This window comes from Mustela putorius, unplaced genomic scaffold (assembly GCF_011764305.1).
Source record: "Mustela putorius furo isolate JIRA1106 unplaced genomic scaffold, ASM1176430v1.1 tig00537227_pilon_pilon_pilon, whole genome shotgun sequence".
NCBI classification, from domain to species: Eukaryota; Metazoa; Chordata; class Mammalia; order Carnivora; family Mustelidae; genus Mustela; species Mustela putorius.
The window spans coordinates 7,398,277-7,423,161 of NW_025422368.1; the positions used below are offsets into that span (position 1 = coordinate 7,398,277).

The window sequence follows — 24,885 nt, forward strand, 5'->3', positions numbered from 1 at the left end:
GACCCACTGCAGGCCTGGTCCACGCAGGCGCTGCCGCAAAGCGTCGGGAAGAGCCGGGGCGGGAGTGCTTTTTGCCTACCGCTGCTGACCCGAGTTCCCGAACTGCGGCCGAGAGCGCTACACTGCGCCTGCGCGCAAAGCCTCCGACTGGCAAAGAACGTTATCTGTTAACTATACCTGGGTAGGACGGAGGCTGCCTCACGAGTCTGCGCAGGCGCACGCCGCCTCCAGCCATTGGCCGGTGCGCAGGCACCCATCCCAGTCAGCCTTCACATCCTGTAAACAGAGGGGGCCCGCTGGAGACGAGAAGTTCTGCTTCCGGGTCACGCCTTGACAGCGGCTTTCACCACCAGCTCAGCCCCGCGGTTTGGTGAGTGCGTATCTCGCTGCGGGAATGCCGGCAGCCAGGTTCCTTAACCCGTGGCACTACGCGCGGTAGCTCTTTCTCCATTCCCAACTCGGGTTTCGTTAGCCCTGGAGACAGAGACATGGTTCCTGGCCTTGGGAGAAACAGGGCGGGGGTTGGTTAGCCTCCGGAGCTCCACAGGCGTAGATCGCTCGACCTTCTTTCACCCATCGCCCCCGCCCCCCGCCGCAGGGAGACCTGCCGGCATTGCTGCGATCTTTGCGGATCCCATGAGGAAAATGACACCACACGTCCTCGCATTTCGTGCCCTTGCCCTTCAGCTCTGCCTCCGCAAGACGCAGCTGCCGCGAGCCGCCCCCCACCCCCGCCACTTCACCCCAGCAGGTGTGGTGGGGTTGGGGGCGCCTCTGGCTGGGCTGAGGGTCTCCCGGCCTGGACGGAAGCCGAGGGTTCACTGGCACAAAGGGGTTGAATGTCGCCTCTCTCCCCCTTTGCTTCTACCATCGCAATAGAAAACCCCTTGGTGTTTTTTCTGGGTCCGCAGTGAAAGAAAACCGGGGGAAAGACGCTTTTCAGTTCCAGCAGAGGAAAGGGGCTGCTGTCTGGAAATGGGTCAAGTTTACATTTCCTTGACCCTTCCCCACAGTGCATGTTGTTAATACGCCCCGAAGTTTCACTCTTCATCAGGAGCTTCCATGCAACAGCTGAGAACTACTGGTCATGTCCTGAGTTAGGAGTCAGCCTGGAGTCCCAGGAGTGCCCCGAAAATGATTGCAGCGTTTACTTTCTTCAGATTATCATGGCCCAGAAACGGATAACAAAACCAGTTCAGTCTAAGCTTTTCACTTTAGATGTTCTGTCTTCTGCCCCCCACCCACCTCCCCACCCCCCTCCCCCTTCTTGGAATCTCTGGTTCAAATGCACCTCTGGTTTTTTCTCCCTTTCCCTTGCAACAAAAAAGTATAAGATACAGACCATTGTCTCTGCATGTAGTGGCTGTTAGGTTAAAACATATGCCAACTCTCTTCTATCTGGAAAGATTCGGAGAGACATATAAACAAGTGTGTAAGCTTATTCATTCATAATAACGTATAGGAGAAGAATGCCTAATATGAATCATTGATACCTATGAATTGAACATTGTTAACCTGCTTTCTATTAATTAATACTGTATTAGTTTAAATAGATAAATGGCTACTGATTAGCAAAATAGAAACTATTCAAATTTATATTACATAATGCATAAGGGAATACTCCGTTATGAAAAGCAAAAATGTAGTGTGAAATGAAAATAATTTTAGGTTTTTTACCTTAGTAGTGATTATTTGCATAACATTTAATTATGCAAGGTGTGAATTTTTTAGGATTTAAAGTAATAATCTTTACATTAATTCAACAAATATTTATTGAGAACCTGCCATGTGCCAGGAACTTTTGGAAAATAACACTATCTTTACCCTCAAAGAACTTAGAGTTTAATAAGAACACATATTTCTAGAGAGCTGATATTGCATACTATATATTCTCTACAGTTTTTTGATATATACTTTTTCATAGAAATGCTCCACCTTGTTTGCTATAATTTTAAATGTTCCCCAACTAGTATATGGGTCTTATACAGCCAGAACTCTTATCAGTTAAATTTAAGTATATTGCATTTTTTTCTTCCATGCTAAAACTCTTTGTCATATTGTGGTTTGAACATATATTATCCCAAATCTATTTCTTAGGCCAATTATTAAAATTTTTAATTCGTTTTGCCTCGTAAGTCTGCTTGTTTTCCTACAACCACAAGCAGATGTCATTGGTATGAACTTCAGTTTTTTTCTGATTTTTTTATACATGACTAATTGTCCTTTTGAGATTTTTATTTTAGAATGTCGCCCAAATATTTCCCGTGTTTTCTTTGGTGAAGACATTTTAACCTGTTTCATAGATGTCTCGTCATTGTTAACATAGATGTATTTCTTCCATAGCCTTTTCCCTCTCTTCACACAGATATTGATTACTTCTATAACCTTTAGTCAACCAGTATTTATTAAATACCTACTTTTTATGAGATTCTGTGGCTGGTCTTACATGAACAAAAAATAGAAGACAGGGACCTTGCCTTCTAATTGATTACAATTTAGAGGAGAAACAATATGAACATAACTATACTTGCGGGGCCAAATATAACAAGTAAGCTAAAGGTGATGGTGATAGAAAAGGCCACAGAATCCAGAGGAGGGAAAGTTAGTTTGGGGCATCTTCAGCCTTTAAAAAAAAATCCCCTTGCTTACCTAGTCTTGTTTGTAAACTCCACAGAGCTCCATGAGGGTCTTGGGGCCGCTTGGGGAAATCTTGTTTCAGACTAGTTCAGAGAGTAGAATTGAGGTGCTGAAAGCCAGAGAATTTTCATCCAGGTTTACCCAGCTCCCTAAGCAACTATTACATTCTATTTCTTTATGATTCCAAAAAATTATTACTTAGTCATTGATCGCTTTGAAATCTACTTGTACTGTTGGGAAGGCCTCAGAGAATTCCTAATCCTAGGGACAGGTATGCTCAGTGATGTTGTGTATGCCTAAAACTTCTTTGTTTCAGGCAGTTTGGAGCATGTGAACATACTCTGAGCCTTGATGAGTTCCAGTATGTGGTATATTATGCAGAGCATTCAGAGCAAATACTCTCTCTCAGAGCGCTTAATCCGAACAATCGCTGCCATTCGTTCCTTCCCACAAGATAATGTAGAGGACCTCATCAGAGGGGTGAGTGTGCTGGACTGACGGAGAGGCCTGTGGGAGGGAAAGGGGGAAAGTTCCTGGGGAATCGTAATAGATTACAGATTGGAAGCATTGACTCAGCACAATATCACAAGGATTTTTTTTTTTAAAGATTTTATTTATTTATTTGTCAGAGAGAGGGAGACCACAAGCAGGCAGAGCGGCAGGCAGAGGCAGAGAGAGAAGCAGGCTCCCCGCTGAACAAGGAGCTGGATGTGGGACTGGATCCCAGGACCCTGGGATCATGACCTGAGCCCAAGGCAGCGACTTAACCAACTGAGCCACCCAGGCGTCCCAAGGAGTTTTATAGTCCTCTTAGATGTATTAACTTGACCATGAAAATACATTTTCCTTGTGTTTTGCTTCTCTTTTCTTCTCCCTCTCATTTTGTGCATCTGACATTTTCTTCAGGAAGTATGTTCTAGGTAACCCTAGTCTCACATTCTTTGTGAAATCTCTGTCTGGATATGGTACATGTGGGATCCAGTAAGCTCAAAGTCTTCTATACATGTTTTACTAAGGGAGGAAGGAGACGAGCAAAGCAGAAGCGGTTTTGAAATCGTTGTGGTTTATAATAATTACACAGAGAGATATCACTTGCCATCTATCTTGACAACAGCTACCACTTGTAGTTCTGTAAGGAATGTCAATCCCTAAAGTGCATGGTAATTTTTGACTTAAGAAAACATCTTAACATGTCTAACCACTGCTATCCAGCAATTGTTATTTGACTAGTGTCCTAGACGGTCTTTGGTCTTTGATATCGTTTTCTGAATATTATTCCTGTTGAAGAGAATTTACAGGGTCATTTTTTGATCACTAGAAAATGCATCAAGATGCTTACTTTTGTAAGTTCTTTTCAACAACTGTGGAATCCTTATTTACTGCCTGGAGCTCTCTAGCTGCTTCGAAGTTGGGTGGTGCAGCTTTGAGAAGAAAGTCATACAAACTTGTTCTCAGCAGGAGCAGTACCAGAGGATTCAGCAGTAGGAAGTTTGTCACATTCTAATTCTAGCTCTGCTGCTGAGTCATTCAGCAACTTTGGTCTGTCTTTAGGATCCCCAGCCCCTTTCATCAGATGTGAAACAGAAGTACCAGCAGGGGCTAGGCAGCAGAGAATGCCGATGCTAAGAGACTACTTTGAAGATGTTTATAAACAGAAAGAGAACATTAACGTGACCTTATTGTTAATGATGGTCATCTGTTGAATGCAGAAAGAGCATGCCAGTTCTCTTGGCTTCAGTCTGACAGACTCGGTTTCCTGACTTTTTCAGAGCATTATGGCCATAGAAAGTGGATTGCTTTTCCAGCTCTCCTATTTGATTGATCCCCAGTTTTCCACCGCTTTTGCACATGAGGTTATGTCCTCAATGAGGTCTAGATGACTGTCTGGCAAGTTACCTTGTGGAAAACCTTAATAATTTGATCTAAGGAATCAATAGTTCCTTTCCTTCATCTTCAGTGTATTCTCTTGGTGTGAATATTATTTAGTAAATAAGACTGGAAACTGGGACCAATGACGTGTTTATAATGCGGTCAGAGCTAGAGGCCTCTTCCGCCCTGGACTCAGTTGAGTCTCATCCTGCTCAGTGAGCCAGAGCTGAGCACACTGACCGGAGTTTCCTTCTGCCCATAGGGAGCAGATGTGAACTGTACCCATGGCACACTGAAACCCCTGCACTGTGCCTGCATGGTGTCAGATGCTGACTGTGTGGAGTTACTCCTGGAAAAAGGAGCAGAGGTAAAGTCTTTAACACTGTCACATTAATGATCCACTAAAGCTTGGGCTTCACATTTCCTTAACATTTCTGTCTCTTCTCCCATCTCTTCCCACCTTCTAGCCCATCATAACATTGGCATAGAGAATATTAAAGCAAAATGTAATGGTAACTATATACAGTGATCCAAAGGATTTCATTCCTTTGCCTTTCTTTCTTGTCTGTGGCTCCAGGAAGAGGGAGTTTTATTTCCCCTTTATCCCAGCCTTCCTTCTGGGGTTGTTTACCTTTCCATTCATTCCTCTTCTTGCCTGTTGACTGTCCAGGAGCTCTAAGTACAGAGGACCCTCCAGTGATGAGTGGAAACCATTGACACCCCCTGCCAGACATGTACTTCTAATATCACCATTACTGGGAGATAGATCTCATTAGGTAGTCCATTGCTCAGATCACTGGTGCTATTTCTGTCCACTCATTATTTTACATTTGTTATGTCTTGTTCATATCTTCTTTTTAATGTGTCTTACGGTAAGAAACATAGATTAATTTATATTGACATTAGCAGGAAGTGGCATAGGGTAGTGAATGGTTAAAAGAATGGACTCTGGAGCCAGACTTCCTGGATTTGAATCCCAACTCTGTAACTTCCAGGTCTGTGACTTTGAACAAGTTACTTTTTCTTTGCCTTGGTTTCCCTATCTATAAAATGGAGATGATAGTGGTGTCTTCTTCATAAGGTTGTCGAGTGTTTAGTACGCTGTCATGTAGTAATTGCTAAGTAAGTGCTTGTTAAATAAATAAAAAAGTAGTTTTGACTGTTTGTAAGCGGTTTGGAAGTCGCATAGGCTGAGGCGCTGTTTGGAATCAGACGTGCCAGGAAGCTTACACGGGCCCCGAACACATTGGTCAGTAAGCCTAAGGGGCCAGTCCAGAGCACCATCATCTTCATACAGCCCTAGTGTTCTGTACTGACCATTATGTAGTCACTCTTGTGAGTTACCCTGAAATGAAGGCCAGTGATCAATGTCAATGGTGAAAATACCCTGGGGGGGAAGTTTTTAGCTAAATAGAAGGTTGAACTCAGTTAAATATTCCAGCATATTTTTATTGTATTTTGAGGGGAAGAAAATATTGAAGTCTTTGTAGCCTTCAGAAATTATTGGTAATACTGATTTTTGGCAAGTCAGCTGCTATTCCAGTATTGAAAGTTCTGTGCTCTTCCTTTTACATGCTTTTATCCAGGTTCTCTTGTGACTGCACAGTGTATATTTGCAAGCGGGCTGATTGGATTCACAATTTGAGCTTCTCTGTATGGCTAAAGAACACAGCAAAACTGCCTGGGCAGAGTTCGGCCTCATATCTCAGTCTAGCTGCCATTAGCCACAGAATAGAGTGAGCTGGGATAAGCAAAATAATCCAGAACCTTTGCTCTGGCTTATATATTCAAGCTCCTTTCCAATAAATATCTTCCAGAGTAGTTATAAGGATTTAGACTTCATCATCTCTTTCTTTACCCCTCCCCCCATGGTAGAGATCCTAGTGAATAATAAACAAGAACGTAGCAAAAACCTAATGAAGCAGGCCAGCTAATCAGTGCACGGAATAGAGTGCTGGTTGTTCTGAGACCGTTCTCTTCCTATTTGCTCCTGAGATCCTGTCATATCTCCTCTTGATCACCAGGACTCGTTGGGAATTGCTTGTTGACTCTCATATTCAGAACATGACTTAGCAAATGTCATGGATAAACACATGCAAGCTGCTTTTGCCCGCCCATCTTCCTCTTGGTGGTCTAGCTACTGTAATGTAGTTCCTCCCTCTTTACAGGTAAATGCCCTGGATGGTTACAACCGAACAGCCCTCCACTATGCAGCTGAGAAAGATGAGGCTTGTGTGGAGGTCCTTTTGGAGTATGGTGCAAACCCCAATGCACTGGATGGCAACCGAGACACCCCACTTCACTGGGCAGCCTTTAAGAACAATGCCGAGTGTGTGCGGGCCCTCCTAGAGAGTGGGGCCTCTGTCAATGCCCTGGATTATAACAATGATACCCCACTCAGCTGGGCCGCCATGAAGGGAAATCTTGAGAGTGTCAGCATCCTTCTTGATTATGGTGCAGAGGTCAGAGTTATCAACCTGAAAGGCCAGACGCCCATCTCCCGCCTGGTGGCTCTGCTAGTCAGAGGACTTGGAACAGAGAAAGAAGACTCTTGCTTTGAGCTCCTGCACAGAGCCGTGGGACACTTTGAGTTAAGGAAGAATGGCACCATGCCACGAGAAGTGGCCAGAGACCAGCAGCTGTGTGAAAAACTGACTGTCCTGTGCTCAGCCCCAGGAACTCTAAAAACACTCTCTCGCTATGCCGTGCGCAGGAGTTTGGGACTCCAGTATCTGCCAGATGCAGTGAAGGGCCTTCCACTGCCAGCTTCTCTGAAGGAATACCTGTTACTCATGGAATAGGCTGGAGGAGACATTTGCCCCGTCACACAGGCTACTCTGGGGGAGGCTTTTCCCTGCAGTGCTCTCTTTGTCTTGGAAAACAGGAAAAGCAGTCGTTCCTGTTGTGTGGTTTGTATTTAGAGGCAACGTGTCACAACAGTAACCTCCACACCATCTCCCCTCCCCAAACCGAGCAACCAAACAAAAAAGATCCCTCACTTTTGTTTTCTGTTTATTGCTTACGTGGCTTTTTATATTGCACCCTGCAAAAGAAGAGCTCTCCCCCTACCCTCCCCTTTAGGGAAAAAGTGAACAGCTCAACCAAATTCTCTAGAAGATGAAGAGTATTTAAAGAATATGTTTAGTTTTCCTTTGGGAACGTGATTAAAATTTCAGAAGAATCCCTCTAGAAGCATTGTAACTGGTCAGTGAAGTTTAAGAAAATCCCCGCTAACAGATGTGGCCCAAAGATGAAGAAACGATGACCTCAGATGGTGTGCAGAAACACAGTTGGGCTGGATGATATGGATGATACCCGAGAGTGTCACGTCGTGGAGTGTGGCAACACTCTCCCAACAGCAAAGGAAACAGCAGTCTTTGCTTCTTTTCCATGGGTGTACCTGAGGGTTATAGTAGTGCAGCAGTGTTATTTCAGAAATAACACGGTCTTGCTGCTTTCCACATAGTAGAGGAGATAGCAGGTTCTGAGCAGTCCTAAGAACTCAGTGTCCTAAGGACTTGTCTACTAATGCAGTTCTTTCTCTTTGTGAAAGCCAATTTGCTCCAGCGGGCTTAGCAGGTGTTTGTACACCTTGGCTGAAGGTGTTTACTCCAGCAAGGGACGAGAAGGGCTGGGCTTTTCCCACTGGTCTTCATTTCCCTATAGATAGCTCACTCTGCTAAGAGTTGGGAGTTACTTTCCTTTCAGCTGTTTTGGAAACTTTGCTTTTTACTGATCTGTACAAGACATCGGGGGAGCCAAGGGTGTGGGGGAAGAGCAGTATAAGAGCTTCTTTTGAGATGGCCCACCTACTCAAAAAAGAACTGCTTTAGTGAACCATACTTGGTGAACAATACTCTTTCTTTTCATGTTCTTAAACTAGAGCAAATTGTTATTGATCTTGGATGACCCAGATGCAAATTTGAAAAACATTTTTTTTTCTTTTCACTGATTGGGAACCACAAATAAAGATAACTAGAATCTGCTGACGTAGCTAATTTGAAAAACAATGTCTGCTTTTGCCCTTTTGCTGTTGGTGGGATTTTTTTTTTGCTCACTTGAAAAAAAAAAAAAAGAAAGAAATAAACACTTCTAAAAGCAAGTTTGGCAATTTCTACTATTCCTACTTTTCTCCACATTATTTAATCACTGGGAGTCCTGTTGGCTGGAACTCGGAAGCGGGGCTGTCACTACCCTCCTTATAAGCTGGTTTGAGGATACAGTGGTAATAGTGCTCGATATTTATTGTTAATTTCTCTTCCCCTTAAAGAACTGCGCCACGAGCATTTGGCTTCTTTAATTCTGGACTCCTGACAAGATTTCTCAGTTACTGTTTAAAACTGTTTTCAGGGTATAGAGGTAATATTTTGGACAGCCAGCAAAAGCCATGTAGTAGAGCTAATCCGTCTTCCACCCCTGGTAAAACCTGGAACCTCTTCCTGCTTCATCAAGCAAGTGAAAAACTGGGTTGGGAGGAATATGTAGGCTTGTGCCAAGAGCAACAACAGGACGCCATCCTGTCAATTTGGAGGCTCCTGAAGACCCAACTGTGTGACACGGTCACTTGGCTGATGAGGAGGAAGAAGCTGTTGTTATGACACAGAACACAAATTGAACCAAATAAGAACTGACAACTTTGCAAAGCCATATTTCAGCCAGCCCACCAAACTTTCAAACATGCTTTCAAAATGTGCATGTGACCCCACAGATGGATTCTACCTTTCATCTAGGAAGGAGTACAGGGGAAGGGTTGAGAAGGAAGAACGCTGAGTTGTCAGAAGAAGAGTAAAGATTGTGGGGTGGCTGGAAAAAAAGCACCCCTGGGTAATAGGTATAGGATCAAAAGGTGAAACACAACATCATACTTAGGAGAGATTGGTGCACCCTACGGCTGCAAAGGATGCAGGAGGGACTGGTGTGAAACAAGGGTAAGGACCAGCATAGGATGTTCTAGGATCTTTTGTACAGAGCCAAGAGATGCTGTGGGAAGTATGCCAGGAGGTGGAGAGAAGTATGCGGGGTGATCGCATGGGCTGCATTTTCCCAGGTGTCTGAGTAGGGTCTGGTCCTTAGGGTTGGCAGTATGACATCTACTTGTGCAAGTGACAACAGAAGAACCAAAAGGACAGTGACCAGTTGGCATTTATTAGTGTAGCTATTGTCTGTCACTGCAGTAAAAGTAGTAGAGGAACCAAGACTTTGTTATCACAAAGAAATAAATAAAGCTTATTTTTAGGAAAATTCTAACCGAGTGGCTGAAATCTAGCAGTAGCACGAGAGGAGCCCAGTCTTGTGTGACAGGTGAAGCTGGGGTAGAAGTCATGATAAATTCTACCTAAAAGGAGTTTCTACTCACTGTCTACCACCCCAGCGCCCTGGCCAGAGCTGGTCATGGCTACAGTTGCAGAATAAAAGGAAACCTAAAAAAAATGCACTAAAACACTTGGGAATACACAGACTTGGATCTATCAGGGTGAGCTGACCATGATCAGACAATCCATGACCCTCACTCCAAAGAGGGTTAGATAGAAGTTTCTCCAGATCGCTTCCGACTGATGTGCTCCAGGTGGGCGTGCTCTGAGGTGTCCAAGTCAATCTCATACTTGGCTAGGATTTTGAGGATGGGCCTCAGCTTCAGCCACCACTGTTCCTTGGGGATGCGGTGCCTACAGAGAAATGAGATAGATGATGATTTCACCTTTTAGCACCCCAAGTGACTCTATCAAACGCTGATGGGAAGAAGGTGAATAGAAGAGGCTGGACTTTAGGGCAAGAGCTAAGATCTGAAAGAGGTATGACTACCCGTGTTAGTCCCAAGATAAAAGGCAAACAGGCTGGGAAGAGGAGATCCTGAAACTACTAGGGAAGTAGATGTACTCACTCAAAATCCGTCTGGTCCTTCAGCTCAGTCACTGGTTGAAAGACCAGAGCCCTCTTACGCATCCCCAGAACACAGCCTGAGTCTGGCGTGTTGGCAAAGATCCTCCCTGTAATAAAGGATGGTCAATAAGCTTCAGTAATGGGGAGCCAACCTCTGTGGAGGGGGCTTACCTTCTTACCCCACCTACCATTACGGTAACTCTCTTTGATTTTCCCAGACATCCAGTTCATAGCCTTGGCGCCCATCTTAGTGGCAAAATTCCTGTCAAACGGAGTTGGGCTCCCACCCTGAAAAAAGAGTTTTAAAGTTAGAGAGGGAAAGACTCTAATGAAGTGGCAGAGACACCCAAACAAAAAGGAAAGAAAAGTTCCCAGGTTTATAGCCAGAAACAGGAATCCGGAAGTCTAACTCTGAAAGGAAATCCTGGGACAGTGCTGAGAACCAGGGTGAGTTGGCGTGGCAGATTTGGCCGTTTATCAGGTGTAAGAGCTAACTAATTAGATAAAGGAGTAATTGATCTCACAATTGCCTCTTCTCGCTCCACAGCTGCCAGATCCCATTGTTTACTTCTAGTCTGGCCACTCAGTCACTTCTCTGCCCCTCTTGAGCCTAGCAGCTTTTGTCAGTTGCCATAGTCAGGGACATAGAAGTGTTCCTTGTGAACCGATATGGATGGCCTTAGTAGCACCTCTGAATAGTATAAAACATCATGTACATTTTCTCCAAGCTAAGCGAAAGTAGGTGGGAAATGGGGAACAGATTGTCATACTTTATCGACTTGGATATCCACTACCCATTCCTACAGGGGCTAATAGCAAGCTCATTCAGACTTGAGATACTGGGAATTCTTATGTGGGTAGACAAAGGTCAAATGTCCATACGTAAGCAGGATCAGCTGGAGACACTGAGGATGGGGAAGCCCAAGACCGCTAGTATCATCTGTGAGCGAGGCCCACCAGAGGTGGGGACTGAATGTGGATGGTAGAGAGGAATTCATTTCCCCTGGAAGCCCCAGTTCTTGGGGATGGAGCCCAATACCAGCAAGATGCCCAGACTCATTTCCCAGGTTCCTTACAGAGGGCAGCATGGTGTGGTGGGAAGAGCACTGGCTGTCACCCAGGCTTGATGAGTGGCCCTGAAAAAATTGTTTCTCCTCTCTGGGCCTCGCTTTCCTCATCTGAACTGGTGGTCCTCAACTAGAGATGATTTTGCCTCCCTGGGGACATTTGGCAATGTCTAAAGACATCTTTTTAGTTGCTACAACTCAGGAGGGAGGTGCTACTGGCCTGTAGTGGGTAGAGTCCAGGGATATTGCTAAAGCACCCCACCATGCACACAACGGCTCCCCACAACAAAGACTTATCCAACCCTGAACAGCAATGGTGCCTAGGCTAAGAAACCCGCCTTCATAAAGAGGATGGACTCATAATCTCTAAGGCCATTTCCAGAGTAAAGATGCTTAGATTCTATGCCAGTACAAGACTGCAGGTTCATGCTCTGTGGTGGCACTGATGGCCCCTAGCAGATTGGAGGCCAGCAGGAGGCCCAGTGGCTACTGGGGGTAAGGCCATCTGGTGAAGGGTGTGACAGGGTGTCTTCCCTACCTGCTGCATGTGGCCAAGCACATTCTTCCTGCTGTCAAAGATGCCCTTTCCCTCCTCAGAGTACAGGTTGAAAATGAAGTCAGTGGTATAGTTCTCGTTGCACTTCTCATTCCTGCCAAGTAGAAACCAAAAGCCTGTGACTTTGGTTATCTCCCTTCCCTCCAGACCCTTTTCTGCTTTTAAGCTTTCTTCTTCCCCTTTTCTATCTCCTCCCATGGCACAGGTTTTCTGCATTTGTATCCAAATTCCTCAGGGTGTCCCAAACAGATTCAGTCTGTGGGCTAGAGCCAGAGCCTAACTAATTCTCTTCACTCAGGAACAAGCCGTGGATTAGATACCTTAATACCAAGCCCCTCTTCACAGTGGTTTTCATCTTTTGCACCAGATGTTCAACATTTGCCTGAAAACAAGAGAGTAAATCCTAAGCTTGGCTGGGAGCGGAGATAGCTGGGCAGGTGCACAGCGCTCTTGTTCCCCACCAGACCTCCCAGAAGGGGAGAAGGACATGGAAGACAGTTTACAATCCTGTGTCTAATTCCTATAAGAAGTTCAGTGTAGACTGAAATTTAAACAAAGATAGCAGAGGAGACAGAACTGGAAGAGGGCACATCAGAGACAGCTGTGGCAACTGCCAGTTCGCCCTTCCCCTGCTCTCAATGTCCCTTTCCAGGGGTTTCTGGTTCCTGTCCCTCAGAGGGCTGACTCTTGCTCTCAGCATTGGTCCTTAAATGGTTTGCTTGGGTGTGTGGCAGTAATTCACCTGGGAGGAACCAGTTCCTTCATCAGGGCTTTGAGCTGGGGGTAAAGGAGGCAGACTCTCACCTCCATTCCTGGCAGGGGTCGCATAGGTTCTTGGATTAAGGAGTTCCCTCAGCCTTCTGCCCCTCCACTTTGTGGCCTTTTTTTCCTCTAGTGGACTGAGATCTTGGAAAATTAGGATCATACAGTTCCTCTGTGAACAGGAGTCCAAGTTCCCCACCCCTCCAGCCCTGGAAGTGACAGGGAATGGAAGAGTCTGGAAGCAAGGGAAGTCTGAAGGGGTGGCAGGATGCAGTAGAAAGGCTGACTTTCTCTGTTGGTTAAATCCTCTACTCACTCGTTTAAGTTTAGAAAAGGCTTTTAACCTGTCTAAATCTTTCTCATCTGTATCATGGAGATAATGTCTCCTTGCATGTCTGTTTTGAAGCTAAAACGCAAAAACACATGGGAAGGGCTTAGCAACATGCCATCCTTCAAAACCAACACTCCAGACAACAGGAGCCACGGGCACATGTGAGCTTACACCAGACAATGCCTGCGTGCTGCCCTCTCCTGCCTACTCACAGGGCCCCACACACCAGGCAGCTGTCCTTGTCTTGATCTCGCACAGTTCAGGTTGCTGCAGGTACAGTGAGGACAGACGGGGGCAAGGGAGGGCTACAGTACAGGCTCAGGGTAGCCATCTACCTGCAGGTCCCGAATGGTGAAGGGCTCCTCAAAAATATAGGCGGCATCAGCCCCAGCTGCCAGGCCAGCCATGGTGGCCAGGTAGCCGCAGTAGCCGCCCATTGTCTCGATGATGAACACACGCCGTTTGGTGCCTGCTGCTGACTGCTTGATGCGGTCACAGGTCTGGCGAGACAGTGGGTCACAGTTAGAGAGATGGGGCCCGGGCTCTGCTGCCTGTCACTTCTCTGGCCCTTGCCACGACCCCGCTCTGGAATGCTCTCCTCTCCAGGTAGGCCGGGCCGCTAGGCCTGGTCAACTGCTTGCCTTCAGGGGTGGCAGGCACATAGGCCCACCAGGCTGTGGAACCCTTCTCCTCAGAAAGAAGCTGTACTCCTCCTTTCTGTTGCTCAGGGTAGGGAAATTAGGCCCTAGACCCTCAGGAAGGAGAAACCATGGCATGCAGAGTACTGGTGCCTTTCCAGGTTGGAGACGCCCAGGGGAGAATGAGCCCCACACATGTGGTCGAATAAGGCCTGCATAAAGGCCTGTGCTTCCAGAAGCACTCTTCAAGCACTCACTTGGTTGGCTCACTTTCTAGGAGCACATGCAGTCTAGGGGCTGCAGTCCCGGCCAGAGGCCTGGGAGGTAGCAGCAGGGACTCACCGTGCAGATAGTGTTCAGGGCTGTGTCAGCCCCCACACTGAAGTCGGAGCCGGGGACATTGTTGGAGACCGTAGCAGGGATGACCACAAACGGGATGCACAGCTCATCAAACTGCTTCCTGCCCTCCATCAGTTCCAGGCCCCCGGTGTAAGCCTGAGAAGAGTGGCGAGGGCAGCGATGAGGGGAGAGGGAGAGGGTGGGCAGGAGGGGAGGAAATGCGAGGGCACTCACCTCAAAGCCCCCAATGATGACAAGGCCCTGAATGTTAAATTTCGTGATGTTGGCACTAATCTGCTCAAAGCTCTTCTTGGGGAGAGTCCTAGTAGAATAGAGTGGGGCAGGGGTGGGCAATGAGGTGATGGGATTTGGAGAAGGGACAGCAAAATCCAGGGAGAGAAAAGCCAGAATTAGAAGAGTGCTTTATGTATAATTTCTTGACTTGTGCCCCCTTCCTCATGCCACCTCTCACCACTGTCCACGGGTCCACCTTGGGGCTTTACGTGCCCAAAGCTGCTAAAAGAGGTCTGCACGAGCATGCCTGCCCCCACTGAGGCCACTGTGGGCTTGGGGACCAAAGTCCCAGACGATAGCAGTGTAGATGCTGACCAAATGAACTGACACCCATATCTGAGGGACATCTTTAGGGGTAACTAGGAGGAGTGCTCCTATGATGCCCCTTACCTTTTTGTCCCAAGTTTGGAACCACCTTGGCCAGTCCAGCCCCCTACATAGCTCCAGCCAGCTTCCTCGATCTGCAAGAAAGGTCACACAGGTGTGCACTGTGAACTGACACCACTTCCTGTGTTCTGAGCCCACCCCAACAGCCCCTGGTGGGAGAAGAAATGCCAGGCATCGGCCTTTCCCCACCTTGATGAACTTCCTCCACTATTACTGCTCATCCACAAATATTAAGTGCCTACTGATGCCAGACACCGCACTAAGCTTTGGGATAGAGAAATAAGGTATGTGATCTGCAAATGGTTCATTTCAGTGGCTCCTGCCTATTCATACTGCCCTAAAATTAAGTATTTACTTCTGTTCAAAACCTTAGAGGAAAACAAGGTAGAGAATGGAAGGGGAGGTTGGGGGGTCAGGGGGCAAGAGAAAGGAGAATGGACAGGTCCCCCCTGCTACACTTAACATCCTTGCGATGGCTCCTTGGCCCCAGAGTATGTGCCCTCTGTCCTTTTAGTCCCCATACCTGACCCTTGGCCAGGCCCTCGAAGCCATCGTGCACAACCAGCACCCGGTTGCCTTGGATGAGGCCAATTCTCACAGTGGAGCGCACGGCAGCGTTCATGCCTGCAGCCGGGGCCCCCACGTTCATCACGGCCACTGTGTGTGTGCTACCCTGGGGAGAAAGAAGCAGAAAGGGAGTGGGGCAGAGACAGGGACCAAAACCCCAGCAGAGAGAAGGGGGCAGGTCGGTAAGGGGAGCTTGACCCCGAGTCCCTGGTGGTCCCACAATCAGGACACGTGCCTCTGGATAACACCCCCCTTACCCTAGGAACTCTGGCATAGCCTGTTCCCTCATGCTAGGGAAGCAAAACTCTATCACCGATCAATAAGCAAAGCTCTGTCCCTAAGCCCACACATCACTCATTATGTAACGAATGAGAGCTTCCAAAGCATGATCCTCGGGCCACGTGATCTTTATGCCATTAAACCTGGGCCCCTGCCCCAGATCTAAATCCTCTCTGAGGGAAGGACCCAGCAATCTGCATGTTTAATAAGCAGCCCATATAATTCTGATATACCCCAAATACTGAGAACCACTACCACAATAGAAGTGGCTAAAGTACACTCAGACGTGGTTATTCCCAGATTTGCCCAGGGGGGGAAAAATTCCCATTCCTTGCAAACTACCTTGTCAGTCCTAAACTGGGTGTGGGTCTTGGGTTCGAGACGCCTGGGGCACACTAAGAACATGGGGCCGGAATCTGGGGTGGCTGAGCGATTTCTTAATAGGGTCAGGGGCTTGGTACCAAAGATGACAAGGGGCAAGGAAGCTGGCCAGGCTGTAGGCTGTGTGGAATAAAAGTAGCACTTCGTAGAGGGAGACTGGGAGAAGGAGAGAGTCAAGGGCAGAGAACTCACCGGTGCCTTCGTGACTGGGGGTCTGACATGAGCCAGAAGTTTGTATACCTCCCAATTGTTCATGAAGCTCCTGTAAAAAGTAGAGAGAGAGAGAGCGGAGTGTCTCCAGGCCACTCCCCATGCCAGCAGCCAAGGGGGTCTGAAGTTTTGCTCATGATGTGAAGTTCCACAGGGCGAACCCCGAAGGATATAACTGGGACACAGCAGGGACTAGGTTGGGGCTTAAAAGGGGCCACTGATTAATCCAACCCTCCCTGAGTGCTCTCCTCCCAGCCCCGCACGCAGCATGAGATGCTGCGCTTTCCCTAGAGAAACAGAAAACCTAGCTGGAATCAACACACAGAGACACCACATTACAGAAGATACATCCCAGGGAGAGACCCCAGGGATGTACTGTGCCTCCCGGTCACCTCCCCACCCATTCTCCTGGAGAAGAAACTGTTGCAGCGACAATAAAACACCCCTATTTTGGGTCTGAAGCTATATCTTTTTTTTATTTTTTATTTTATTTATTTTTTTTTTTTTTTGCTTCATTCCAGTATCTGATTTCTGTAGCTAGGGAGCTTCTGGTCATTCCCTCACCGGCCTCTCAGCTTCATGGCTTCATCAAATTTCCTGTCGTTCATGGCCTTGGTCACATCCTTGGTCTGAGGAAGGAGCACAGCTAGAGTCACAACTACAGGGCAGGGCTCTCCGCGGCTGGATTTCTATCCCATAGGAACACCCGGCCCGTCTCCATGGTTATGACTGGTTCCTGCCCACCAGGCACCCCACCTGCTCCATGCCCCCCGACCTTGCACAGAGAGAAGTATCTGTTTGTCCTCAGTTTGGGGAAGAATGAGCAGCCAGAGGAAGGAGCCAATTCAATGCTCTACTTACTAGAACATGGGCAGAGTGGAGGAGTGCTCACAGAATAGCATCTCCCTCTATGCCACGCCCATGCCACAACCTCAAAGCAGCCTCTAAACTGAGTAAAGGAAGACAATCACCCAGAGAGCGCAGTCAGGAAGAATGGCCAGTCCCTGCCATGTGTTTCCCAGCTACTGATTTCTTCTCCATGAGCCAGAGCTTTCGCTCTTGGGCTTCCAGAGACACAGTTCCAAGCAAGGTTCGAGTAGATCTGTGCGGCAGGTGGCTAGGACTCCCCGAGTCTCCGAGAGAAGCAGGGCAGGAGATGGGGGGCCCTCAGCACTGTGCATACAGACCAGCTCCAAGGATGGGCCGGACCCCTGAGCTCCCAGCCGCGATGTCTGCTCTGTGGTAGCAGAGGAGCAAGTCCTTCCTGTAAGAGCCACCTCTCCCTGAGCACTGAGCATTTTCCAGGTACTGCAGCAGACCCTTTACAAAGCGTCCGGCCACTCCCTCTACTAGCCTTCAGGGTGAGCGTCAGAAACCTCGTTTTGGTTCAGAGAAACGTGGTCAAGGTGGATACTATAGAAACATATAAGCCAGCCAGCCAGACCTTACTACTATCCCTGCTTTTCATAGTGTTTGGAGAGCTACTGCATTCCTCTTCCCATGAAGATGTGGTGAAAGCAATTGAGGTTGGATATTATGTGATGTTGGGTCTCATTACTTGGTGGGATACAGCATCTGTCACATTCTTTAGGAACAGTTACAGAAGGGGACCCTGAGACTCAGAGAGGAGACCGCTCCCATACAGAGCCTATTATGTTCTTTCCCCATCTGACTCCCCTGCTGTCTTTCCATCTGTTCCTTGCTCCACTGGCCTTGGAAGTGGGTCTCTTTCCCTCTCAGCTCAAAGACAGGCTCGGGGCTCTTAGGAAGTGGGGTTGAGGTCAGTACTTACCACCTGGACACACTCCATGAGGGGCAGGCGCACAGCCTGGTTACCAGAGAGGCTCACCACACAGGCTGGGGTGTCTGGGGTCCCCTCCAGAAGTGCCATCACGGCTTCCACACCCATCCTGCTGCCCTGCAGGAGCCCAGGGAGCAAAGGCAAAGTCTGGGTCAGGCCTCCCGATCTGGACTCAGCCTGGAGAGCCAGGGCACTCAAGGCCTGTCCAGATCACAGGGCTGAGCCACGTATCTGAGGACTACAGTCAGGAAGTTACTGGACTTTCCCTCCCTACTCAGATTTCATCTAAGCTTGATGATTCCTCATCCCCTTGCCATTAGAATTCTATCTGATTCCAGAGAAATGTGTCCACTGTAGTAATCAAGGAGGTTACTGAGGCTTAATAATTGATAAAATAAGGAAGAGTATGGCGTCTCTCTTCCAATGAAAGTAGGATAAGAGGGTTCAATTTGAGAGTCTGAAATTAGATCTTAATAATGGTATTAATGCTCAAAGCAGAGATCTGGGAGCTCATCGTTTGGGGAGCATAGAGTTTCCCACCAGTTTTTGCAACAGAAGGGAACTGATACATGTACAGGAATGGGTCAAGGGCCGGTGCCATCAGAGCATGGTCAGTGGGGTGCGCCCCTGTCACGGCGAAGTGCAGTTCTGTAGGCTATGAATTCCAACATGTGAGGGCCTCATAACCCCATGACTTACCAGGATTCGGTCAAAGGCTGATGGGGTCCCACCCCGCTGCACATGCCCCAAGACAGTGACCCGAGTGTCATATCCCAGACGCTTTACCACCAGCTAAAGAGACCAAAAGAGAGACAGAGACAGGGATAAAGAGTCAGAGGCTGAAAACAAGTAGAGACTAAGATAAACCCAAATGGCTCAACCTCTTATCTTATCACAATTCCTTGGACACCAGGAGGCAAGAAACATCGGGAGAGATGTACAGAAGGCCTAAGGGGAGACTCAGATCACTAGGGAAGGGGACAGGGGATGGTGTCCAAGCCCTTTCTGGGTTCTTCCTACTTACATTCTTGATGTCCTCAGAGGTGATTGGTTTCCCATTCTTGTCGATTGCACCTTCAGCCACAATGATGATGTTGAGACGAGAACCACGGGTCCTTGTCTGGTCAAGAGCAAAGAGAAGAGAGCTCAGTGGAGGGAAACTGATGTGAAGGCAGCATCAGTGGAACAGGCGGGGTTTTTTTAAGGGCAAAATAAAGTGCCAGTACCTCACTGAGCCGGCGACAAAGATGTTCCTCCCAGTCATCATCTGGTGGACACTCAGGAATAAAAACCCAGTCAGCCCCGCAGGAGAGGGAGGTGACAAGGGCCAGGTATCTGAGATGAGAGGCAGAAGCATCACGCTAGGAGCCACAATCCATGAACAGCCTCACCCATACCCAGCAGGTCTGCCTGTCCCCATAGTCAGTGGAAGGTCTGAAGGTCTGTGGTTTCCTTCCTGGGGTGAGGTATCTTCTTGAGACAGCTTCTCAGTGGGCCTCTGTCCCTGAGGAGCACCTTCTAGTCATGCTCACCTACCAAAGCAGCTTCTAGTCTCAGAGCACTGTGTGTCCCTTCACACTGGAGTGTGCCTGGGCCCATACACACAGGCACAACCCCGCACGTGTGGGTAGGTGGGGGGTTAGGGCTGGAAGCAGGGAAGCAGAGGAGCATGTACACCTCCAAATCTGCTACCCCTGGGAGACCTCCTTGGACTCTCCGGGGAAGAGAAAGCCATTGCTGGCACTGCAGAATCAGTGACTCCAGATGGGGATCTTACCCACAGTGCCGGCCCATCACTTCTAACACAAACGTCCTCTGGTGGCTGCAAGAGAGAGACAAAAGGCTTACACAGTCCTCGTGTCCCTGTGGCCAGGATCAAGCTGCCACCCGCATCCACCCATTAAAGCTCCCTGGGAGATGCATTTATGCTTCCAACAGGCTTCCAACAAGCTTCCTGAAAGACCAGGGAGACCCGGGGAAACACGTCAGCTACAGGGTAGCTGAAATACAGCAGTACATTGTATCAGTCCTGTGGCTCTGTTTCGGGGAGCGAGGGGGCCCAGGAAGGGAGGGAAAAAAGTGAGGTCTCGACTGGCCCGGAATCTCCAAGGATTACCCTGGGAAACCATGACACTCTGTCCTTCCTTCTCACACTCTCAGAGTGGTGGTGGTGGCCACCACAGTCACTGTGACTTGGCTGAAAGGGTGGCTGAGGTTTGGGGCTCCCTGGATTCATCTCATATTAGCCCCTAATCATTTGGGAGACCCCCTGGGTATTAAAGCCCTCAGAGCTACAGTGTGGACAGTGCACTAGACAGCGACAAGAGGCAAACGCACAGCATGTAGACGGCAGCGCAATTTCGGGGCTCCAGGGATAACTCTTCATTAAAAACAGGATTCTGGCCCCAGGAAACTGGTTGTTAGAGTCTACAGCTCCAAAGCATTCATCTTCCCTAGACCCCAGCCCTTCAGCCAGTCCCAGCTGCCACCCTCCTACACTGCCCCTTACCTCTGAGCAGTAGTGGTGATGGCATCCACGATCTCTATGATACGATGCAGGGCAGAATCGGTGCCGATGGTCATATCAGTGCCGCAGAAGTCATTGTCAATCGAGCCCACCAAGCCCACGATGTTCAGATAGCTGGACTTTGTAGCCTCCTCTGCTGTGATCTTACCTGACAAAGACAAGCGAACCAGAAGCCACTGGGTGAGGTGCCTTGCATGCCAAAAGAGCAGGTGACTGGGGAGGGAAGGATCTGCAGCCAATGGGAACCATAAGCAATGGCAGAACAAGGAGGCCAGAAACTGTCCGTTTGCATCTAGGTAATGACTTCCTCCAGTGGGAGGACAGGGGTGTGTGCAGGCGCACAAATCATACTTATGACAACAACGTCTCACCCGCTTTCTGGAGGTCACTCAATAAGTCACTCCACTCAGAACGGAAGGTGTCAGCCCCAGTGAGGCTGCCATCACCCCCAATGACACACAGATTGGTAATCCCACGCTTCACCAGGTTGTGGGCAGCTCGCAGTCGCCCCTCTCGTTCCCGGAAGTCCTTGCACCGGGCACTTCCAATGACTGTGCCTCCCTGTGGGGAAGAGGTAGAAGTCAGCTCCCCAGAGGACACGGCCAAATCTGGGCTCAACATGCTAAGATTTCCTCCATTCCAACACTGTGATGGGCTGTCCTAACCACATGCCTTTCTAGAAAGGGCCCTGACATCCTGAAGGGCCATCTGTCCTTTCTAGAAGAGAGAGAAATGATAGTGGCTGAGCTATCATAGGGTTACTCCTTATATTCTGCTATACCTCTTTGAAGACTAAGATCAACCCATTTCATTGAAGACTGTCATCAAAGTGATTATCCACAAGGACAGCAAAGGAATACATACATGCAGTTGGCTTTTGGAATAATCTCCATCTTTCACAAGAAATAGCACTGGCTTCAGTCCTGGAAATTCTCCCTAGTGACCTGACTTCATCAGACTGCATCCAAACTATTCTTAGGAGCTCATCCCAATGTGCTTGGTAGTACCTTTTCCCTCTTGAACTCACTGATTTCTAATGGCAACCAGGCACTGCCAATTTCCTCTCTGCTCCTCAGACTATGGTGCTAGTGAGAGGAAGCACAATACCTAGGTATTCACAGGAAAAATAGCTCTGAGTATTCCCAGGGGCGTATAGATACCCCGAGAGAGCTAAGTAACTGGCTCCATGCCTTTGGGAGTATTGATGGAGAATTCTGGCTCATTCTCAGACCACTTTACTGCAGGCATTATTGCTTATAGAGAACTTTCACGAAGTACTGCACATTAAAATTTTTCCTATGGATTCTTAGAGGGTTGAAGTAAAGAATGGGGATACAAATGTAATTTGCAGATTTTTCAATAAATCAGAAAATAGGTATATGACTTAGATAAAGTGGCACGAAGGGTTCCGGATATAGTCAGCATCATCTTGGGGTGTTTTCTGGAAACTCTGAAATGCTATATTGGTTCCTTCCTCCCTTAAACACTTTGGTTTCAGGTGACATTATCTCCATCACATGAGGACTGGCAGATTTCAGCTCTACTTCTGGCTCTGGCTCCAGTCCTCTGGTAAAGTTATTTTCATGGCCAGGCCTTCCCCGTGATCCCAAAGCAGGTCCTGCTTACATAGTGGCTCCTCAAGTCTTGCCTATGACCTTTCTATAAAGAGCAAACTGTCCTGTGACCACATTCCCGTCCCCATGCCACCCTAGGAAAACAGGGACATATTTTCAGACTCAAAGAGTAAAGGGCAGTCATGGCACCTCTCTTGTCCTAGAACCCTTCACATTGAGCCACATGGGGGGAACGTGAGCAACCATGAGGCCAAACCAGAGTGGGGTGCAGCAAGGACAAACATGGGACAGAAGTCTTCAGGAACATACCAGCTGCAGCATCATCGAAACACTCTCCCAGGTGGCCTCCCTGATGTGATCTCCGCCATCCACCAGGCCTTGGTAACCCTGTGAGGCACATTACACCCATTCAGCCTCTGCTAGGCCAGTTCTCCTAAACCCCCACAATTAAGACAGGGTCCTGGGAAGAAGTTCTCAGAATCAAACCACCTCCTCCCATTACTGTTCCTGGATGCCCACGACACTCTTAAATTTAACACAGTCCAAGGAAGAAGACATCAACTTTCAATGCCCTCTTCTAGTTTCTTACAATCTCAAAAGGGCAGGATGTCCTTCCTGATATTTCATCCTAATTCCCCCTTCTTCTGGCTCATCCCATGTCCTCCAATCTGCTTCCCAGGGAACTAAATAACAGATGGCTTTGATAATAGCAGAGGGAAAAGAGAAGGGTGTTGGAGGGAAGGAGGGAGAGAAGTGGGACTTGAAAAGAGGAAATTGGGAAGAAAGCAAATAAATCTCCTAGAGCGAAGAGCGGACAAAGAACGAGAGGGAAGGGAGAGAATGGTAGAGGAGTTAGACCCTCAGAAGGTTTAGGAAACTACAGAAACCTGATGAGACTCTTCCTTCCAAAGGTTCTATCTCTGGATATACTAAATTTTCTGTGAAATACTCTGAAATGAGGTACTTCTATCCTAAATTGGACAAGCACCATGAGGACCCAGTCTGCAGACCCCTAGATCCCACCATCATTATCGGAGACTGGAGTGGCAGGGGATACTCATGGAGAGGGGGAGCCAAGACAGGTGAGACATAGCATGTAACTGGGAGGAGGAAGGAGAAAGTAGGGAGGGAGGAGCAGAAAACAGAGAAAGAATGACGAAGAACAAAGTGGAGAACCAACCTCATGGACAAAGAAGACGCGGGCACCAGTGAAGATACCAACTCGAACCACAGCCCTGACAGCAGCATTCATACCTGCAAGGAGGGAGGAAAGACAAGAAGGAGAAGTTAGTCCTCAGAAAAGCAGCCTGGACTACAAGATATGACCCAGTCCTTTTCTTAGGCTTTTCTCTGAATCTAGAATACTTCTCTCCTCCAAGTCTCCCAGCCTCCCCACTAACACTGAATTACCATGTTTAGTGTATATGTAGCTCCAGATATCTCTCCCTTTCCCCCAAATCCCATCTTTCCTAAGACCTTTCCTCACCAGGGCAATCCAGGGAATCATCATCTTGAATGCTTACTGTAGTGTTAGACACTGCTAAATGCTTATCAAACCTCATCTCATTGACTCCTATCCACAACTCTGAAGCTGCCTCCATTTTACAGATTTGAAAACTGAAGTCCAAAGAAGCCACAGTCACAGAGCCACTATCTCCACTGGGAGAAACAATTAGGACTGACACTAATTGGGACTAAAACAGAGAGGAGAGCCTTTCCCCTTTCTCCCACTTAAGCATCATTCTTTTCCAGTAGCTACTGGAAAAGTAGCTACTCAGTGGCAAGAACAGTCTCTACCATGGATACCGTGGAGGAAACACCCCCCACAACACACGACACACGGTGGAAGCTATAAAGGCCGGAATATTAGAACCAGTGCTACTGATAACTGTACGAAGTAAGCAGGGCTTCCCTGGTGAGAGATGGAAGACACTCCCGAGACTTGACCCCAGTAAGCCCCTCCTACCTTGTAATGGGAGGAGGGGCTCACCGTGATGCTCAAGGAATCTCAAAGCCAAGATAGATCAATTTCTTGTGAACCATTTGAACCACCTTCCCTCAGATATCCCAGTTCATTTTTTTGTTTCAATCTCAAGTCTACTCCTAGGGTCCTTAATCCTGGCTAGAGAAATGCCAAATTCCAGTGAGCACTAGGGAAACCCGTAGTTAGAAGAATCCACAGCAGCAAACTAAAATCCATCAAGAACTACTACAAAATCCCAAACTGCCTGGAATGGAACAGATTAAAAAAGACCAAAATGTCTGGGGTCTTTTGGGGGGGGGGGGCAGTTTACAGGTTGACAAGATTTGGTATTAGATGGCTAAAAGGGCCAAATCAGATCGAAGGGCCATTCACTCGTTGAGCAAATATTTATTGAATACATGCTCCAGGCACTATATAGGCACAAGGGAAATGGTAGTGAATGATACAGTCTAGGGATACAAAATCAAGGTAATGGTCCTCAAGACTTGCAAAGAATATAATATGGTTACAACATGGATCCCTACAAAGGGGATATGTACAAAGCACAGTGGGAGCAAGGAAAAGGAGCATCTCAACTGGAGGAAGTCAGGACAGGTTATACAGAAATGACAGCATTTGACCTAAGACCCAAAGGATTATATCCTTATAAATCTCTTTTGTCAGATGGACACTTTGGGTGAGTGTTCCAGGCAGGAGAATAGCACAAATGAAGGCAAGAGTCAAGAAACCACCTTAGGTGGAGGCCTGGGTGGCTCAGTCAGTTAAGTGTCCGCCTTTGGCTCAGGTCATGATCCCAGGGTCC

The 24,885-nt window shown here is 47.8% G+C and overlaps 2 protein-coding genes across 9 annotated transcripts in view; one reads left to right on the forward strand and one right to left on the reverse strand.

Annotated features, from left to right (window-relative positions):
• The first annotated feature begins 266 nt into the window (after positions 1–266).
• On the forward strand, positions 267–8,608 carry ASB8 (ankyrin repeat and SOCS box containing 8). Of its 4 annotated transcripts, none has more exons than XM_004765631.3 (4): positions 267–370; positions 2,954–3,117; positions 4,769–4,873; positions 6,675–8,608. In XM_004765631.3, exons 2-4 carry the CDS (start codon positions 2,989–2,991, stop codon positions 7,305–7,307), a joined length of 867 nt encoding a protein of 288 aa, XP_004765688.1. In that variant the 5' UTR covers positions 267–370; positions 2,954–2,988; the 3' UTR covers positions 7,308–8,608. The 4 variants fall into 4 exon arrangements, with proteins under 4 accessions (XP_004765688.1, XP_004765687.1, XP_044929262.1 ...); XM_004765630.3 differs by having other exon boundaries at positions 2,958–3,117; XM_004765632.3 differs by having other exon boundaries at positions 296–374.
• PFKM (phosphofructokinase, muscle) overlaps positions 7,502–24,885 on the reverse strand; it is a 45,355-nt gene continuing 27,971 nt past the window's right edge. For 4 of the 5 annotated variants that reach the window (XM_004765637.3, XM_004765635.3, XM_004765636.3 and 1 more), the window contains 21 exons: positions 23,280–23,353; positions 22,409–22,486; positions 20,897–21,086; positions 20,508–20,673; positions 19,776–19,820; positions 19,225–19,333; positions 19,023–19,118; positions 18,698–18,790; positions 17,990–18,115; positions 16,762–16,826; positions 16,180–16,249; positions 15,284–15,433; positions 14,764–14,834; positions 14,314–14,401; positions 14,083–14,235; positions 13,438–13,602; positions 12,330–12,391; positions 11,992–12,103; positions 10,575–10,674; positions 10,388–10,493; positions 9,631–10,172 (listed from right to left, as the gene is read on the reverse strand). In XM_004765637.3, the coding sequence (XP_004765694.1) occupies positions 10,028–10,172; positions 10,388–10,493; positions 10,575–10,674; positions 11,992–12,103; positions 12,330–12,391; positions 13,438–13,602; positions 14,083–14,235; positions 14,314–14,401; positions 14,764–14,834; positions 15,284–15,433; positions 16,180–16,249; positions 16,762–16,826; positions 17,990–18,115; positions 18,698–18,790; positions 19,023–19,118; positions 19,225–19,333; positions 19,776–19,820; positions 20,508–20,673; positions 20,897–21,086; positions 22,409–22,486; positions 23,280–23,353 (2,264 nt within the window). In that variant the 3' untranslated portion in view covers positions 9,631–10,027. Of the gene's footprint in view, positions 7,907–9,630; positions 10,173–10,387; positions 10,494–10,574; positions 10,675–11,991; positions 12,104–12,329; positions 12,392–13,437; positions 13,603–14,082; positions 14,236–14,313; positions 14,402–14,763; positions 14,835–15,283; positions 15,434–16,179; positions 16,250–16,761; positions 16,827–17,989; positions 18,116–18,697; positions 18,791–19,022; positions 19,119–19,224; positions 19,334–19,775; positions 19,821–20,507; positions 20,674–20,896; positions 21,087–22,408; positions 22,487–23,279; positions 23,354–24,885 lie in introns of those variants that run through there. The other variant, XM_013063007.2, reaches the window with a different exon arrangement.

Bases quoted from the DNA above. Each gene is read 5' to 3' on its own strand.
- ASB8 (XM_004765631.3), top strand. From the start codon at position 2,989: ATGAGTTCCAGTATGTGGTATATTATGCAGAGCATTCAGAGCAAATAC. The intron at 3,118-4,768 runs GTGAGTGTGCTG...TTCTGCCCATAG, and splicing joins TAGAGGACCTCATCAGAGGG to GGAGCAGATGTGAACTGTAC. The intron at 4,874-6,674 runs GTAAAGTCTTTA...CCCTCTTTACAG, and splicing joins TCCTGGAAAAAGGAGCAGAG to GTAAATGCCCTGGATGGTTA.